The following is a 19,836-nucleotide window of genomic DNA, read 5'->3' as shown; positions in this document are numbered from 1 at the left end:
AAAAATGAACGTTATCTCCATAATTTCCTGTGCGTTTACACCAGGCATGAAGAAGAGTTGACTTTGGTTAATTAGCGTTCTGCATTTTCAACAAAATTAACCCGCATACCCAATTACTGTGTCTATGGAGTAGAATATAAAGATGAAGATGTCAAAGACTTGCCCTTCAAACAACCAAGAAGAATCTGGTGGAGAACCCAAGACACACGGGTTCTATGAATAACCACTGTATTATTGGGGTGTCCTGCAGGGGTGGAAGATATACTAGGAGGGGTGATCGGAGTACTTGGTGAAAGTGAGGATGAGCTTCTACCCCATGGGATTGTTGTGAAGGTTCAGCAGAGTATAAAGATGCCAGAACAGCCCCTGGCCTGGAGTACATACCCAGTCAGTACAGGCTGCTGGCGTGGCGTGGCTGTGTCTGTGGCCAGTTCCCGATGGGGCCGCTGTCCACTAGCACCAGGAGTGCCAGAGTCCAGCTGGGGGACCGGTAGGGGGGATTGTCTAGTTCCCAGGTTCAAAAACTTTCACATTTCTCGGATTGAGACTTCTTCTTTTTAAAAACAGGATAGAGGATTATCCACTTTTTATTTTGCCAAGTAGAAGAGAATAATTTCCAAGGAGAGAGTATATTTCCAATGTCCAAATAAGGTCATTGGGTCATTGCCACCTACTATCACCATCACACCATAAGATGAAGGACATTTGAACCCCAAAGCAGTAGAAAGGACACAATCTCGGAGGAACAGGAAGTCCTTCCATTTGAGTCATCGAGTTTTCAGGGAGAAGGAGTCTTCCCTGTTGCTCCTCTCTTCTCGCTTTGGCTTCAGCCTGGAGTGTGGGAACCTCTGTTCTCCTTGAATTCACAAGCAGCAGCATGCCTGCGAATGGCCATTGTGTGCCGTCACCGTGGTGGCACGGGCCACTTGGATGAGCCTGAGCATTACTGTGAACCCAGAATGGACCTGGGGGTCTGAAGACCCAGCTGCCCACCTCCCCACCCCACCCCCACCCCCGAGATGGTCGGCCTTGGGCAGGTCCCTTCCCCAGCCACAGGGTCCTCCATTCTAAAAAGAAGAATCTCGACCAGGGTGTGGAGACGTGCGCCCCCTCTAGCAGTCTGCAAACCTGCAAGGGATTAAGTAGAGTGCGCGTTTCTAGAGCATCATTCTTTCCTTCCTCTCCAGTTCCTTCTAAACTCTTTGGTTCTGTCTGAAAGCCCAGTGGCCAGCAAAGCCACCCTCAGGCCCCTTGCCATGGTCAAGTCCATATTCCGAATGGCAGTGGCCTTTGGTGCCCAGGCTGAAACTTGCGGTCCACATTTGGCAACAAAGAGTGCGCTGTGACTGCAGATCCCTGATCAAAACCGTTGGGTCTTACCGGTGGGCTCTGACAGGTACTCGCTGGCTGCCTTCCCAGGCCGGGAAGGGATTCCCGAGCCAGCCAATGGGACCCCACCTCAGAGAGAAAGTAGCCCTGCTGGGGGCGGGGGTGGCTGGATGGGAGTGTCACCACGAGGCCCTGATGGATGCCAGGCCTGGGGGAACGAGAAGCCTGGTGGGGCTTGATGGCAGAGGCTTCCTGGACTGCTGCCTCCACCTTCCCAACCAGCCTCTGGAAGTTTCCCAGGCAGCTTTCTCCTGCCTCTCACCTTTCCTGAAATGGCATCCTCTTTCACAGAATTATATGCCAACTGCATGCATGTCAAGGGCTTTACGTTTTCAAAGTGCTTTATAATCTTTAATGAGTTAATCCTCTCTCCCTGGGGTGGTTATGGAGCTGGCTGATTTTGCTTAGGAAGAAACTGAAACCCAGGTGTCATGGAGTGTTGCTCCAGGTCACCCCTGGCGAATCCAGGATTGTGGGCACACAACAAACTGTCCCGCGCTGGCATTGCTCTAATGACACCTTTGTTGTCAGGCTTCTGTAATTGCTCATTGTGACACCCTAAGCTCCCACTGGGCAGGGACTGCGTGATCCCTTTTTTCTTCAGCAGGACTTGGCCAGACCTGCCATATCCGTCTGTGCGTGGCCTGAGGACCACCTTGTTCTCCAGAAGATGAGGGCCAGCCTTACCTGGCTTTTAGCTTTCAGACCATGAGTGAGCAAACCAGGGTAGAGAAGGCCAAATCTAGCCCATTGCCTGTTTTTGTATGGCCTGTGGAGTCAGAATCATCTTACATTTTTAAATGATGGGGAAAAAAATCAAAATAATTTTTTCGACACAGGAAAACTATATGAAATTCAAATTCTAGTTTCCGAATAACTAGTTTCAAATTCTAGTTTCCGAAAACTTCCTAGTTTTCTTGGCACACAGTGATACTTGCACACTCTCATTGTCTAGGGCTGCCTTGGCACTACAAAAGGCAAAGCTAGCAGTTGCAACGGAGACCATAGGGCCCACAGAGCCTAAAACATTACTGTCATGAGCTGGACTGTGTTCTCCCCGGACCTCCTGGCCCCCCACATTCGTATGATGAATCCCTAACCCCCAGTAGCTCAGAATGTGACCTTATTTGGAAGTGGGGTCTTTGCTGATGTTACTGGGTAAAATGAGGCATACGGGAGCCATGATCCCCTCATGAGGTATGACTAGTGTCCTTCTAAAAAGATTCCTCTTTTGGGCAGATATACAGGGAGGGGTTCATGTGAGGATGAAGGCAGAGATTAGGGTGATGCATCTACAATCCAAGGAACCTCAAATATTGACAGTACAGAAGCCAGGGAGAGGCTCACTCATAGCCTTAGGTGGAACCAACCTGCCAACCCCGTGATCCCCAGCTCCCAGCTTCCAGAAGTGTGAGACGATACAATTTGGTTCTGTAAGCCCCCAGACTGTGTTCCCTTGTTATGGCAGCTCTAGTAAAGTAGTAGTTACTCTCTGGTCCTTTACAGACAGCATTCGCTTATCCCTGTTGAACTAAGTGGAAATTTGGAAATGGGGTTAGCTACTCTGACCCTCACTCAGGATCTCACCTCGGTGGGTGTGTTAGGGCACAGACACACGTCCCTATCTCGTCGGTTCCTTGCCAGAGCAAGTGCCAGAGCTACTTGCCAGAACTACTTCTCCACCTATCAGGACGTATTCTCCTGTGCCCTGTGTGCTCAGGGCTCCCAGATAACCCACATCTCCTAAACTTAGGGCAGTAAATGTAGACTATGAATGGTGGACAATGGCTTAGCAAGTTGACCTAGAGATGACATCTGGTTTTTCCTCCTATTTTAAATGTCTTATCCCAGAGGCAAGAGTCCTGTGAGACATGTCCCCTCAGGGACATGAAGCTTCATTTCACGAGGCTTTGGGCAGCTGCCTGCTTGATTCATGAGTGGAAATTCTCATTTTGAGAGGAAAGAACCAATAGCTCCTGAAGATTATGAGCCCCACAGCTATGGTCAGAGCTTCCAGGGAACCAGGGCTGGGACTGTCCTGTCCTCAGTACATAGGAAGACTTTGTACAGTTCCAAAGTGAATGTGTCATGCAGCCAGGGGAAAGAAGGTAGAGAAAAGTCATCAGAAAGGCCAACCCAAGATGGGTGACCAGGTCCATATCCCGTTCTGGATCTAAGAAGTCCACGTATTTGTGTCCTGGCACTTTCAGAGCAAAGTACCACCAACTGAGTGACTGAAAACAACAGAAATTTATTCTGTCACAGTTTTGGAGGCTTGAGGTCTGAAATCAAGGAGTCAGCACGGCCATGTTCCTTCTGAGGGCTCCAGAGAATCCTTCCTTACCTGTCCCAGATTCTATGGCCCCAGGCATTCCTCGGCTCTATCTAGCTGCATCTCTGACCTCTGCTACCAGTCTTACATGGCCTCTCTCCCTGCATCTTTCTGTGTCCCGTCTTCTTATAAGCACACCAGTCATTGGATCTAGGGCCCAACCTACCTCCAAGATGATTTTGCCTTAAGATCCTCAACAGAGGGCAGCCCAAGTGGCTCAGCGGTTTAGCATGGCCTTCTGCCCTGGTCATGATCCTGGGGACCTGGGATCCTGTCCCGCATTGGGCTCCCTGCATGGAGCCTGCTTCTCCCTCTGCCTGTGTCTCTGCCTCTCTCTGTGTGTCTCTCATGAATAAATAAATAAAATCTTTTTTAAAAAATCCTCAACAGATTATATCCGCAGAGACCCTATTTCCACATAAGGTCTCCTGAGGTTCCGGGTGGACCTGAATGGGGTGGGGTTGGAAGGGACACTATTGACATCAATACAGTTTCAACCTGTAATGGTTGAACGTGAGAGAAGCCTCAACCAAACTTGCTCACAAAAGGGAATTGTTTGGCTTCTATAACTAGAAAGTTTAAATGTGACTCTTCAGGTCTCAGGCACACAGCGGGATCCAAGGGTCCAAAGAATGCTGTTCAGGATCCATCTCTTTTCTTCATCTCTGGATTCCATGTCCCTCTGTGTTGGCATCCTTCAGGCAGGTTCCCATCCTGCATGGTGACAAGAATGGCCTCCAGCTGTTCTAGGCTCCCATGGTCCCTGTAGTCAATCCCAGTAAAGAGATTACCTTTTACTTGATTTTCCAAGAAAAAAGTCCCCGGAGGTCTCTCTGGCTTGGGTGGCAAGCCAACCAATTCCTTAACAAACACTTGTGCAAGGGGTAGAGAGCTGTAACTAGCTGAGCCTGCCTGGGTCATATGTCTCCCTGTGGAATCAGAGAGTGGGATCAGCCCTACCTGACTCCTGGGGTGAGGCAGGATTCTTCCCAAAGGTGCAGGACACAGAAGAACCTGGATGGGCATTTTCAAGGGGCATTTATAAGAACCATATAGCTCTAGCATGGAGGCAAGCAGAATTGGCTTGGAGGCAAGGCCTGTATTGGCCTTTGAAGATAATGCCTCAAACTAAAGTGAGTGTTAGAGGCTGATGGCACTGAACCGTTTCCCCCTATTCCTTTTTTCATTTCTTTCTGGTGACTACTAACATCAAAGTTGAGCTAGAACTTGGCGAGCCTTTCCCTTGGCCCATGTTTTGCGAACTTCCCAGAGAGGCTCGGATATGGACTCCTTTGCACAGTTTACCCCACGCTCTCATGATTGCTAATTGTTCCACCAGTTGTTACTGTTCGGTCAGATCCCAGAGGTGGGGCATCATTATTCAGGCCTGGCTGGCCAGGCAGGAAAGCATGTGCAGGACGGGGCAGTGAACCTACGGAGTGTCGTGCACTCTCCGGCTAATGAATGCAGGCTTGTAAAAGCGTTGGGACACTGCTGGCATCCTTAATGGGAGGGTGGCTAACAGCTAACTCCTAAGGCTGTGCTTGTCTACAAGCAGCCCTTGGAAAGCAGGAAGCAGACTACATGAACCTTCGGGGGAGCTTATGTAGCTAGAGTCTCTCGTTCGTGCATTCAGCAGGCATTTTTTGACAACATCCATGCCAACCTCTGCTTTAGACACTAGGAATACAAAAGACAAAGGAGCGTCAAACCCTAGAAGGTCTACTTTTTATTGGAGAAACCTGCAGAGAAACAGAGAATCATAAAACCGTGTGATAAGGGATGCAAGGGGAAGTACAAGAATGAGAGCATGGTCAGGAAATTCTTCTTAGAAGAAGGAGAAAATATGCTTTAGATCAAGGACTTGGTTTGGGAATTAGGGTGTATCAACCTAAAATTGCTTTAAGGTCTCAAATAACAGAAGGCCTAACTCAAAAAGACTCGAAAAATTCAGTTAATTTAGTTTCTCATATAACTCAAAGTCTAGAGGAAGGGCGGTTTGATAGGGAGGTTCACTGTGTTTTCAGGCCCGGGTTCCGTCTCCGCCGCTCCTTTGACTGCGCCGTCCTCCGTGGGTCAGCTGCTTCGTTAGTCTGGCTTCCTCATGGGAACAAAATGGCTGCAGCGGATCCAGAACTGACACCCACACACCACAGGATCCAGGTGACTCAGCGTTCACGGCAAAGCTTCTGAGATTGTTGGACTGGCTTGAGGCACATGCCTGCGTCTCACCTCATTAGAGCCATGTTTCACTGCCTTGCTACGAGTCTGCTGTGAGTCCAGGGGAGTGTCCAGGACAGTGATGCTCCAGGCAGTGACTCAGGGATCCAGGCAGACGCAGTGTCCCCTGTCCTGTAACTGCACCCCTGGAACACCCAGCCTCCTGGGTCAGAACAGCAGGGGAAGAGCCAACCGGAGAGTCCGACACTGGAAGTCAGGTGCCTCCACCTGGCACGGAAGTGGCAGCCAGGGCCCCTTGCTCACATTTCATTGACCAACACCGAGTCACATTGCCACGCCTGACCTCAAGGGACAGGTGAGGGCGGGTCGTGCCTAGAAGTAGAGGCCACCCGAGTGCTGGTGACGCCTCCTGCGACGTGGAATTCCTGGGCTTCTCAAGCAGGAGGGAGAGCCCGCCAGGTGCCCCGCCCTGCCTGACCAGGCTCCTCTGATTCCGCTGCCACACGCAGGAGCTTGTTTCCAGAGGGGGAGGAGACTGGCAATGGAAAGATTAGCCGCTCCCAGGGTTCCACGCGGGGATCAGTATTTTCAATAGTACTTTGTGAGTTCAGCCTCAAAGTAAATGGTTAATTCATCTTGTATCAACAGCACTGTGATTCATAATGTAAACTTGGAGAATCCTTGATGTTTCGGGCCCACATTCCTTTTAATTTGGCTCCGCATTCTTTTAAAGCCACAGTGTGCTCACTTAATAGAATGCAGCATGCAAATGCACAAGTTTTTGCCCGGAGGCAATTTCGCCTGGCTGTTTCAATGGATGTCTTCTTTCAAGTGTATATTCTTTCTTAAATTATTTACTGAGTAAACACACTTTGCATTTTCAAAAGGGAGATTAAGACAGCTTGCTGCAGACCTAGTTGAACGTAAAGTCCCCTTTGCCCAAAGTTAGAAAGAAGTTACTTTGGGCTTCCCCAAAGTTCCTTCTCTGGCTCACTAGCTGGGAACCCCTCTCCTGGCTTCTCTGCGAACTCTGCATTCCTTTCTGCTTTGCCTACAGCAATACCTGCCAGCAGCCCGTGGCCGCGACTGTCCTCCAGGTTCCCTCACAGATGGGGCCCACCAATGCCAGCCTTTGTTTCCCCTGCTCCAGGCTGGCCTGTTCCTATCCATTCAAGGGCCCCAGCAGCTCCCTTTTCTGGTCCTTAGAGGTACATATCAACCTAACACCTTTGAGGTCCAAAGCTGGGTTGCTTGACCTGAGTCAAGCTTACTTCTAATCCCTGCTCCAGTTCTTTGTAATTTTATTCTTTTTCTTTTTCTTTTTTTTTGTTTTTGCCCTTCTGTACCCTCTGTCCTAAATATCTGCCAGCCCTTGGTTGGAAAGCAAGTACTCTCTCCTGCCCACCTCTTTCATTGCCGTGAGAATCATTCCTTCTCTTACCTTCAGGGGGAAGACCCAGTAGTGCTCTGAGAAGGCATATGGCATTAAGTTCCATCTTTACGGGGTTTACTTCAACTTTTAACTTCAGCCTTATCTACACAGACTCGCTGAGATTTTCCTGCAAACTGAGTTTGCACAGATGTCTTCTCCATTCACTGTTGAATGGAAGGATTACAATTACAGGAGCTGCATTCTTTCATTATGATCCTTTGGATGGGTCTCCTCCAAGTGCTGGGTGCCAGCAACTGTGCCATATGCTGGGGCTGCAGAGGAGAAGGCTCTAGGCTCTGGACACACCAAGGAGGGCGTGGACACTGCAGTTTTCCTGAGTGTCTGTGACCCAGCGGAGAGGTCAGGCTGTCCTGGGATCGGTTGTGTGCTGAGCGAATTAAAGATAGAACCTGTTAAGAATGATCTTGGGTGAACCGTACCCCTCTTTGCCTTGAGATGAGGGAAGCCCAATTAGGAAGACCAGGAAAGAGCTGAGGATTTAGGGATTCCTGTGTATTCATTTTTCTAACCATGCTTCAGATTAAACAAGTAACACCCACAGTTAATCCTTTATAAATTAGCATCACGGATGCCTTGGGGCCCTCAACCCACAAATAAAATGGTTGTCAACCAAGAGACACACTACCGTATATTACTTAAGGCAGAATTTTAAAGAGTTTTCATGCTTTTAATCTGTTTCACTGCTGAGTTTCAATTTGGCTGATTTCCTTTGCAAGGCTGACGTGGATGACTGTGGTAAATAGAGATTGTGACAGTGACTTGGGCAAACAGGACGTGTCGAGACTGTTCTGAAGACTTCTGCCCCTTCCAGAGAAAAGGGGAAAAAATCAATTTGGGTTTTAAATCAAGCCACCAAGTAGCACCGATCAGTGTTCATAATTAGCCTCACTTTAACAAGCCATGAAGTCCTGTTTTTATTTATTTATTTTGGGGACAGAGACTCTCCCTGCCTCCTGAGTAAATATGGCCTGTTAAGTCTGAATTAGCTGTCATTGCAGAAGAATTAATGTCAGGGCACAGCCTTTCTAGTGGAGAAGGGAAGAAATAAAGGAGACAGATCTTAGCTGAGCCCTACGTGATAAATGAGGACCGAGCGAATCATTCATCTCCTTCGAGGAAAGTGGACACAGGCACTAAAGCAGTTTTGCGGAAGACGTGTCAGCAAATGTGATCATTTTGTAACCTGTCAGGAGGAGAGGGAGCTAGTCCTTCCAGGGGGCCACCAGGGAGTGGGCTTGTCTGATGCGACCGTCTCCATCCATCCATTTAGGTTTGGAGAAGAAGGGGGTGGGCGAGGAGGATTCCAGCTGAAGCCACAAGGATGTCGCCTTCCTTCCGAGAAAGCAACTCATCCAGAAGCTAGAAAAATCTGCCAACACCCTGCAGAGATTTCTTTGCAGAGATACAAAACAGGGCAGGGTCCCTGTGAGACTAAGACAGCAGACCTTTTCCTCCTCACTATTTGCAGGACAGGTGGATGGGGTTTGCTGTGGGGTGTGAGGCACCTAGACAGCTGGCCAGACCAGCCCTTCCATCACCATATGGTTGGTTCTGCGGGAGGAGTGTGGGCAAGGCCACTTCACTTGGGTTCCCTTGGACTAGCTCAACAAAGCATTCTGGGGGTCAGTCTCTTTTCTCAGAATGAGCTAACACCTTAGGAGGCAACTTCATCAGAAACTCTGCAGGCATCTCAGAGGCAAGTCTCCAGTCCTGTTCTCCTCCTGACTCCCCGGTTCCCCAGCAGCATTTGGCAGAGCCAGAACTGATGGGGGCTGGGATCCCCAGAGTGAGGGCCCACCAACCCAAGCACATGAGGCATTCGGGTTCTTGGTGCAATTTCTCATTTCCATCTCTTTTTGTTACGGAACAAATGTAACGTTTCCTCCTGGCGTAACAGAGCAGTGAGCCCCGGTGACAGATGACGGTTTCACAGCCTGAGCTGCAAGGTTGACACTTGCTTCTTAATCCTGTCCTTTTCTTCCTAAATCTCTCTTTCACTTTTCCCCGGGTATTTTTGTACAGGTAAGTACCTTACTGACATATGTTTCCTTGGAGTCTTTTACTTTAACAGGAAACACCGCAAAAAAATGAGGCTTGTCTCACATTTTAAATTAAAAAGAGAAGCTCACATGGGGCCCTTGATCGCTTAAAGATTACTACATGGTACCCCGAGCCCGGAAAGCCATTTGATTTGCTTTAGCTTTGCAGTAAGCATTTCTCCGGGTGCCGTGTGACAGGCACTGTGGAGTCATTCGTGGATCGTTTGTAGAACCAAAAGCTCACACGCGAGTGTGTGTGTGTGTGTGTGTGTGTGTCTGTGCGCAAAACACACATGCACACATGAGCCCCACACTGGGCTCCCTACCCCCACCTGTGAAGCCATCATTTGATTAGCCAACTTGGTCTTCGGTGGCCTTTGTCAGAAAACCCTTCGTTTATCTGTGTGAATTTTATTTTTCCTTTGCTCTTTCCTAGAATCATCCAGAACCGCATCCTGGTCGTCATCTTGGCCATCATCCTGGTCGTCACCATCCTGATGGCGATCACTTTTTCTGTCAGAAGATACTGATGGATCTGCTCCTCCCTGATAAACAGCAACATCGGCTTGTTCTGAGTAATTAAGACAAAATGGTCACATGAATCATTCTTTTGCGCTGACAGGCCCTGAATGACCCTCCCTCTTTTCACCACTGTTCAGCTGAAGTGCAAAGAGTGTAAAAATATTTTCTATTCCTGTTTGCATGTGGGTCGGTTTCCTTTCCTAGGTTTGTCTTCACCCAGATTTGTTTTTTTATAAGGGAAGGTGAATGTTTATTTGCCTTTTGGTGATTTCATCTACTAACCAAAATAGCCTTGGTGACATTCTTGCTTGCCCTGTGGACATGTCAAGGGTCACGGTTTGGGATAGGGCATGATGAGTCAGCTGTGGGGCATCTGATGGTCTGTGCTGTTTGTCACACATCTCTTGTCACCAAATTGCCCTTCTGTGATGTCCAAGGATAAAAATGCAGAGAAAAACAGGAGCCAGAGCCAGTGACCGGCTCCAGCAAACCAGCCCTGTTCCTACCCCGGCATAATGAATATAGTCTACCTGCCTGAGTGCTTTCATTGAAAAGGTGGATATTTAATGTCAGTTGTGCAGGAAATTGACTTAGCACTTTCTCTGTTTTTCTGTGCATAAATTTTTTTTTTTACAGCCAAGAATATTTTTGCTGAGCCTGCCCAAGATCCACTTTTCACAACTTTGATTACTGGCTACATGAAATATTTCCTTACCTTCCCCAAATCCCCTAGTCCCCAGAATTTGCTGGCAAAGTGAGCCCTGGCACGATATTTAATTGTGACCTCCTCTCCCTTGACCTGTGTAAGCATCTCTGTATCCTTTCGGTTTTAATATCTGCACTGCCAAAAGCAGCCCTCATACATGCAAAAGGTCTGACAAGGTTCTCTCCACATCCATCCCAGTATGTAAAGAGAACATGAATATTTCAGGAAGAGCAAGAACACGAGTCCATCAGTGTGAAATTTCAAATGTGGTTATAAATATGGTAGAATCCTATAGGATGATCCACTAGAAATAAACTTTATGGAAAATGTTCACTAACCTCCTTTAAAAGAACAAGGGGTTGCAGCGTGTTACAAAGGACGGCTTGGATTTTCTGCAGAAAAAAAATGTTAGCACAGCCTTCCTGAGTTCACTGTGCATTCAAACCTCTGACGTGCTTTGTGATTTCCTTTGGTTTCTTTCTGTCCGAGGTAACGGGGAATTGCGTTCAAAATGAGTTCGTTTATGATCAGGCTTAAAGCTGCCCCAAGCTGAGGTCATTTTCCCCCTAGTCAGAAAGCAAAATGTGTTTTTCTTAAGACTTCGTAGGCACTTACAAGGTCCGTACCATCTTTTGAATATAATTGGAAGCTTCGAATCCCTGAAAAGCAAACCTGTTCCCTTCATAAAAAATGCTAACCACCTGTGCCCGTAGACTGAGATCACCTGGATGCAGCACTTTATTTTTTTTTTTTTTCCCCAACTCAGAAAAGAACCATTATGGCTTAGAGAGGAAATGCAGAATGGCAAAATCCACCAGAGAAATCGTACTTAGCGAAACAGGCCAGGGCCTGCATGTGTCCAGATAAATCATTTAGTATTGTGTAAATAGAGCTGCAGCCTTTACCTCGCAGGGATGGTACGGGGATTTTGGCAGAGCAAAGCAGGACAGTGAAGGAGTTGGGAAGGCAGTGCTCATTTTCCTATCAGCTTAAGGGATCTATCTCAGCAAGATTCTTTTATTCCAAGAACGGAATTCTGTACATGCTGAACACATAGGAGAAACCATTAAAAAGGAGGAAACAAACAAACAACCTCCTTCTTGTTCCGAAACACTAATGGCAGGGAAGTATTACACCAGCCTCTCCGGTGGCTTCTTTTGAAACTGTTGATCTTAGCTAAAGTGTATAACCAGCTCTCTGCCTACACCTCACGCCTCTTCCCAAGGCCACCCAGCAAGCCAGGTTGATCTGATCATTCAAACCCGCTGGCTCCTAAATATTTCACTAAAACCTTGTGTTCATGTTGAAGTAGATGAAATGGGGAGGGAGTGCACTGCTCACCTCTCGATGGCTTTTTCTTTCCAGTTCTATCTCTTTATCAGGCTCTTACCTGAGATTTTGCCCCAATTCAACCTCGAGAGTGAGAGAAGCTGAACAGATAGATAACCCTTGGCCTAACGGCCCCATCAAACCCACCTTGAGAGTGACCACCCGCCCCCCAAGACCCGAATAGTGAGCGCTTTGTCAGAAGCTGATCTGAAGTCCCCCGAACTCCTGCCTGGCCCTGGCGGATGGATGTCGGAGGAGAAATGCAAAGGAAACCCAGTAGAAGAGGCACATTTTTCTCCCCCCTTCCCTGCTCCACCAGGGAAGGGATGAAGCCCACCAATGCGAAGCAGGTCCTAGATCCGTGAAAGGTTCTAGGAACTTAGCATGTAGACTTTGATCAATGAATATTTCTACAGCTGGGCACCTGTGCTAAAAAGGATGTTCCATGGGAAGATGGGGTGGGGAGGGGGTGAAGACGAAGACGCGGAGGAAGAAGAGGAGGAGGAAGCCTTGGCCATATAAAATTCATGCAGACTAAACAGTCTCCCTGACCGAATAAATAAAAGCGGCTGCTATCCTGCTCCGGAATCAAAAGCAATTTAATTAAAGTCTCTTAAGTTGTAAAGAGTTTTAAATGTTCCGTGTTGAAGGCGAATGCCTGCAGATGCACTGGGCTTGACGTCAGCCGCCAGGCCTGGGCTGGGAGGCCATTTGCTATTCTGTTTAAGGCAGGCTGGATTGTCTTATTTTGGAACCAGCTTGGTGGGGGGTTTGCTTTGCTACTGCTTCTGAGCCCTGAGCTTCAAAGGCTGAAATTAATGGTGAACAAAATTGTGCGGCTCTGGCCGTCCCATGCGGGGCAGGCCCATTGAGGGTTATCATTAAGTAAAGAAATAAAGAGGGGGGAAAAAAAAAAAAGCCTGCCTGTTCCCAAAACCTCATCAGATAATGACCTCGGTGATTGGATTTTCATTACCAAACAGCATCCCGAGATTATCCACCCCGTAGAAGAAGGGACGGGGGTGGAAAAGAAAGAAAGGAAAGCAACTGTCTTTCTCTCCCTCTCTCCTTTTTTTTTTTTTTTTTTTGCACCTCTTTTCTTTAAAACTGTCAGATCATTTCAGTATTTCAAATCCGAGGAAAACAGCCTGCCTGCTGCTGTATTTGAAGTTGTAATGGTGTCAAAAAGTCACGACTGACTGACAGGCGTCAGTCCCAGAGGGGCTCATTAAATCATAAAAACTTGACAAGGAAATAATTGCGCATCGCCAGCAACTTGGCGCCTGTTTAGACGTTTTTATTTTCTTTCATTATTCGTCCCCACCGTTACGTTCATTAACAAATTGCATTAAGCAACTGCGAAGGGCTAATGGTTTGTTTATCGCTCTTTATTATTATTATTATTATTTAAACATCAGCTGGGTCAGGTGGTACCCGAGCAGCCTCTTGCCATCATCCGCCTGAATATTTTTCCGCTCCCGAGCTCTGGGTACTGTTGGAATATGAAATAGATTATTCATTACTCTCCTCTTTGCCACTGATTTGATTTCATGTAGCGTCTTCCACAGAGAAAGATGAAAACTTGTCAAAAATAGGTTATATCTTATTCGAAGGGGCAACAATAGCGGCAGGTACAGGCACACTTTAATATTTAATTAAGGTTGATGTTAACCCCTTTAAATGACTTTAGCTGTAAGTTCTATTCAAATGCAGAGGAGAAAAATAATTGTTCTTAATTTGCAACCTGTTCAGCAGGCATTCTTCATGGAGTTCGCCGGAAATTTAGAGCCGAATTTTTAAATAATGAAATTTCCCGTCATAAATATTTATAGCCGTTTGTCTACGTAGTTGAGAATTAACTCCGAGCAATGATTTCCTCGTCGTGTTGGTTTGAACTGCTAGCCTAGTGGGGCACTCGGTCCCCGGGAGTGGAGGTGGCTTTCCTGGGAGAAACGCACATCCAGAGCCAAGGACTGTTGGTTGGTTGTGGCTGGGACTGGTTTCAAAGGAACCTCTGTGAGTCCCCTGTCTCTGGCCCACTTGTCTCCTCCGTCTGCTGAGTGTGTGGTTGGAGGACTGTGGTCTGGAGAGTAAGTAGGGATTTCTTAAAGGGATACTTGTGTGTCCAGGAGGCTGGTGTGGGAGGGTGTGATGGGGCATCTCTGTGGAGTCGGCGAGCTCATTGCGAACAGTGCCTCCCTAGTAGACAATAGGACCGGTGCCTTGCTGGGCTTGACCTCCTGTCTTTTTTCCTTCCTGTGACTTGCCATTGGTGAAACCATCAGCTTTTCCATGGGCTCTGAGCTTGAGGGGAAAAGCTCCAACATCATCATCATCCCTGTCGTTGTCATCAGCAGCATCCCAGGTGTGAAGTCAGTGGTGGTGTCCATGCCGGAAGAGCTGGCTGCACCTGGTCACCCTGTTTGATTCGATGAGTTTCACAGAGCTGTGGAAGCCGTTCTCAGAGGCCTGGTTCATTGGTACCTCAGGGCTGGGGTGTTCTGGCCAATACCAGGGAACAAGGAGTACTTTTCTGCCAACCTGCTTTACTCCCATCCACCCAGCCCCAGAAAGATAGACCCCTTGGACAGCCACTCCATGGATGTGGAGGGGAGAGATGGCGCATGTCCCTTGCTCAGCCACCATCTCTCAGCATCACCCACCCAAGGACAGACGGTCCAGCAGAAGCTGCGGCACAGGAGGGGTGGGTCAAGCAGGTGTGAGCCGAGCGAGGCCTGCCCTAAGCTTCATAGGAATGGCACACACACCAGGGTCTTGGGGACTCTCAAGCCTCCATTTCAGTGTGTTCCAAATTAGCCACAAAGGTGACAACTTGCCACCTTTGGAAGGGACTCCGCACCTCAGCAAGAGATATGCTCAGAGTTATTTTTCCAACAGGAAGGAAGACTTTGTGGAAAGCCATCCCCAGTCTGACTCCCAGAGACACTGGTTGCCTGAGGTGAGCCGCCAACCATCAGACTTGACCTTGTCCTATGCTCTAATTCACTAACCTTAAACTAAACTCCAGGAAACCTTGCTTATGTGGCTTTGCCTGCAACCCGTTGGGCTCAAACCAGTAGTGCCTGCCAGGGGGCATCCCCATTTTGTGACAAGTCAGGTAGCTCTCAGACAAGGTGTCAGCCTTTTAAAAATGGGGCAGGTGTCTATGTGGACAGCTCAGAGAAATTCTGAAAGCCACGGGCACTGTCACCCAAGAAGGGAGACATTATAAGATAAACACGAGTGGCCAGGCGCAGGCAGGAGGATAGTGCGTGTGATTGGAGCCAAGGCTGGGTATAGGGTCCTGAAGTAGGTGATGGAAGCAGGGTCAGCACCCTCTACTGTGTAGAGGAGGGAAGATACAGGGAGTGAGGAGAGAAGCTGCCCATGTTCGTTAGGATTCTAGGTCAGTAATTAGGTGAATGTTCCAAAGCCCCCTTACCAGAGGCAAGTAGGGCAAAAACAAGATGGTGGGACAAACCCAAACTGACTGGACAGGTGGGTTGGGAATGTGTGAGGAGGTGAGGAGCAGATGGTGGAGGGGTTAAGGATGGATTCCCAGCACCAGGGGACAGGAAGTGGTTAGTGGGACTCGTCCCAGGAGATAGTCAAGAAGGAAGGGCCCAGATGTTAGGACCCACTTTATGCCACCCTCAGCCCATTATTGGTCCCCTTCAGGAGGAGCCATAGGACTGGAAAGACAGGGTGCGTATCTCCCAGGACCCCGGCCCAAATCACACACATGCCCTGTTGTCATGCCTCAAGGAGCTCCCAGCATGCTGTGGGAAAAGCACTTCCTCATCCTGAATCACCTCATTACTCGTGCTACATAAATAACGAAGGCATCACAGAGAGAGGGGGAAGTGCCAAGCAGCAGAGCTCTAGACTGTGATTCTGTGAACTCGTGCACCCCCCCTTCCCTTCATCCAAACAAGGCCCTTTGGCGTGAATAATAGCTCAGCGGCCCCGAAGCCCATATTGATCCACTGCACACACGGCTCCACTGAGAGCTGCCTGGACTTTTCCTGGGGGCAGGACAGCATCGTTCAGCGCAGCCCCCACCTTCTCCCCCCGCAGGTGTGCTCAGGAGGGGACAGTAATGGGGGGAGCAGGGCCCATCTCCAGCTCAGGGCTGCTTTGTTGCCTCAACTTTTTTGTTTTTAACTTCTTTTGCCAAGAAAAGTACCTGAGTTGGAGAGAAATGTTTTTTTGCATGAAGCCCCACAGAGTTGAGAATGAAATACATCCTCAGGCTCCAGCTTCTCTCCAGAAGGTTCTGCCAAAGAGCCAGGCCACAGAGGCACGCTCAGCTGACACGGAGGCCTACTGCATGCCCAGCATCAGGCTAAGCACCTTGGCATGCCGTCCTGCGTGGTCCTGTTAATTTTCTGTCTTAACATCATCAGAAGAGAGAGGAGCCGAGAATGTGGCCAGAATCCATCCCATCTTTGGGGAATGGGGTTGTTGTCAAATTCAGAGAGAAGCATCAGCCATAGGTTGCTAAATGTGCGGGGCCTGAAGCCCACCAGCCCCCCACTGTGAGGCTCCAAACACACTCTCCCCTTCCTTGTTCCCATCTCTTCTGGACACAGGAGGTGGCCCAGGCCTTGGCCCACTGAGCCTTGTACACTTGAAAGATGAGCCAGGTCTCTGCACAGTAACACCCTGTGAGCTGGTGGAGACCTGAAATCCCACCTTTAACGGACCACTCCTTTGGTTTCTGCCCCTGAGACCTGGAAAAAAATGCAGATTCTTTTTCCTCTTGGTCGGCTTCAATCCCATGAACCACTGATCCCTCAGATAAACTGTCTGATTGTTTCCTGAGGGCAGAATTGGATTTGGGGGAAGAAAGACCTACCATGGCAAGGAGCAGCTTAGTAGTCTTTGGGAGAAGGGATAGAAGGAAAGGAGACCTTTGTTGCCTGGGACCAGCTCCTTGGGGGTGTCTTCCAGGACCAGCTGCCCTTTTGGGTCACGAATGGGTTATGGGGGGCACAGCCTTGCCATAGAAGCCCACACACACCCTAGCCCGGGGCCCATGAGCACTCAGGTCAGAGGACACATGGGCTCTGCCAAGGCAGAATAACTGGGTGGGGTTCCCCTGGCACATCCCACAGCAGTGCCCTTGCCAAGGAGGAGAAGGAGACAGGGCAGGAAGGTGAAGGGTGGAGGGGTAGTTAGAACAGTAGACAGTGGGTTCCAGCCAACTGCTTTCCTTGGGGAGCTGTTCCAGCCTACCCCCTCCCCCAGCCCTGCTGAGGTGATGAGGCTAAGGCATTTGGGGAAGAGCCCAAAACTGATTGTTTATGCCCCAGCAGCCCCTCCCCGTGCTGCCCCATCCAGCGTCTCAGCACAGCAGGGACAGTGTGACTCTGGAGACTGTCTCCGCCTGATTTGTATCTCCTGTTCGTCCACATCCCCCTCTCCCCTGCCAAGAATCCTCAGAGCGAGGAGAGCTAGGGGCTTCGTGGGCTCATCCGTGTCCCCGACAAGACTTCTAAACAAACAAGCCTTTCCCTGTTTGAAGTACGAGAGGTGTAATCAGATTTATTCGTCTACTCAAAAAATACTTACGGGCTGCCCACCGTGTTCCAGGCCCCAAAGATGCGCTAGGTAAGAAAACAAGTAGGACAGTCCCATCGCCCTGGGGGCTGCAGGCGGGAAAGCTGTCTTGGTTCCCAGAGCCCTGACTGCTAACTGCTCTCAGGCAGGTCACTCTCAGGGGCTGGGGATCAAGCTGCGCTGCCCACGCCTCCGCCACCTCCCGGCGCTGCCCCGGACGCCCCACCTCCACGAATCCTTGCAAAGCCCTCCAGTGCTGTGTGTTCGTTCCTCCTTGCAGTTTCCACCACAACGTGTGCAAAATGGCCCCATTGGAGTAGCGTGGCATTGACATTTGCCTGCAAGTGGTTGAGTCCCCATGAGCACTGGCTCCGTATCTAGGACCTGCCCCCGAGAGGCAGGGGACAGGAATGGGGACCCTTTAGATTGGGACTGACTTGGAGGGCTTTTTTTTTTCCCCTTTTTCTTTTTTCTTTCTTTCTTTTTTCTGCTTATTAAATGATAAAGGTTCAACTTGGCAGGCAATCAGAAACCCAAAATATCATAAAAGGGAAAAAAGTTGCCGAGTGGCTAAGAGGCGCACCACGGGAGTGTCAGTGGGCTCGGCGGCGAGGTGAATTGCTGAGCGATGGAGCAGGAGACATTTTTCAAAGGCTTCTCTCTCCTTCTTCTCTCTCTGTCCCCCATGCAGAAAGGGGAAAATAGAAGCAGAATCCAGATTGGGGCACGAGGCTGATGGGTCACCCTCCCCCCACCACCAGCCCCCAGACAGTGGAGAAACTTTGATCTGGGGACAGGAGGAGCCTGGGCATCCCGGCAAAGGCTGCCACGGGGTCCTGGCCCCCGGATGGGCCTCCCTGAGCTCCCCACAGGGGACGGAGAGCCAGGGGGAGGGGGATTTGAAATGAGGAAATGTGGGACCGGCGTCCCTTGAGTTCCATGCTGGCCACCGGTTTGGATGGCAAAAGCCAACCAGGTGGATGGGCTCAGGTTCCCAGAACCCTCTAGGTGTGCAGGCTCTAGGGACCTTTGGCCCACCCGCTGGCTCAGAGGGGAGATGGGGTTCAGAGAGGGAACGAATCTTTGCTGGAGACCGCCCTACAAATGGGTGGTGGGTCCAGGCGTGGACTCCAGGTCTGCAGCCTCTGCTTGAGCTTCCCTCCTCCGCTCAAGGTGTAGCTCAAACTGCACCACGTTCTGGAAGCCACGGCCCAGCCACGGGGCCTCTTTGGTAGCGGTGGCCTTCACACCACGGGGCTAACATTCCTCCATTACATGCTTTTTAAAGCAACATGCACAGAAAGCCTCGGTTCCCTCCCTGTTGGCTGTGATCATTTTTTCCCTAAATGTCAGATCTTTTCTCTCTTGAGGAACTGGAAGAGGACACCCTGGGTGTCCCGTCAGCTGAGCTACGAATGTCCCCTGGGAGAGGCATTTTTACTCACATCCACTAGCAACAGAATCTTGTGAGAAACAACTAAGTAAGAATTGGAGTCCCGCTGCCCCGACACAGAGCCCACAGAGGTCTCGGGCAAACACCTCAGCTGCCCATGATGCTCAGGCGATGCTGCTTCAGAGTTGGGGAGGCCCTAGAATGCTCCAGCCTCTGGTGGCTGTGGCGGCGGTGTGTTCCCACCCAGGAAGAGCCAGGCAGGGAGGCTTTGCTCTTTTCCCAAGTTCTCTGGTGGCTGTGGCGGCGGTGTGTTCCCACCCAGGAAGAGCCAGGCAGGGAGGCTTTGCTCTTTTCCCAAGTTCTGGCACCTTCCAGGCCTGAGATGCACAGAGCCCTAGACCACCAACCTGACAAGTGGCCTCACAGTAACGAGTCACAGCCTGCTCGGGGCTTCAGTTCCTCTCCGGGCAGATGGGAAAGTTGGTTGGAAAGGCTCAGGAAGGTAGGCATCTGCCAACTCCAGCCTCCAGTCATTCACACCAGTGAAAAGGGAATGTTCCTAATAGTGCAAGGGCCAAAGGCCCTGGGGTAAGCTGGCAGCCCCTGGCATGGAGAACCACCTAGAAGAGCAGGAGATTGGGTGTGCTGAGCTTCTGAGTGGTCTCGGAGGCAGGACTGGTGGCACGGGCTTGTGACCAGTGCAGTCACACATGTGACCCCACATTCAGAAGGGCCCCACACTGGGGTTCAATGCTGTACAGTCGCTGTCTTGAAACTCATGATAATGTTACCTTTATAATTGCATTTTGTAAATGAAGTCCAGTGAGACAGTGGAGCATGAACAGGGAGCTTGGAGCCTTGACCATGCAGTCCTGCCTCCCACCACCTCCCTGCTTCTGGGGTCTGATTCTCAGCTCCCCAGAGTCTCAG

General features: G+C 49.7%; 1 protein-coding gene across 4 annotated transcripts in view; it reads left to right on the top strand.

The window, feature by feature from the left end:
* The window catches only part of VTI1A (vesicle transport through interaction with t-SNAREs 1A), a 349,002-nt gene extending 335,796 nt beyond the window's left edge, over positions 1–13,206 (top strand). For all 4 annotated transcript variants that reach the window (XM_041745792.1, XM_041745797.1, XM_041745794.1 and 1 more), the window contains one exon: positions 9,831–13,206. In XM_041745792.1, the coding sequence (XP_041601726.1) occupies positions 9,831–9,924 (94 nt within the window). In that variant the 3' untranslated portion in view covers positions 9,925–13,206. The remainder of the gene's footprint in view (positions 1–9,830) is intronic.
* The last annotated feature ends 6,630 nt before the right edge of the window (positions 13,207–19,836 follow it).

The sequence above is a fragment of the Vulpes lagopus genome, chromosome 2 (assembly GCF_018345385.1).
Source record: "Vulpes lagopus strain Blue_001 chromosome 2, ASM1834538v1, whole genome shotgun sequence".
NCBI lineage: Eukaryota > Metazoa > Chordata > Mammalia > Carnivora > Canidae > Vulpes > Vulpes lagopus.
This window is presented reverse-complemented; position numbering and strand designations above follow the sequence as displayed.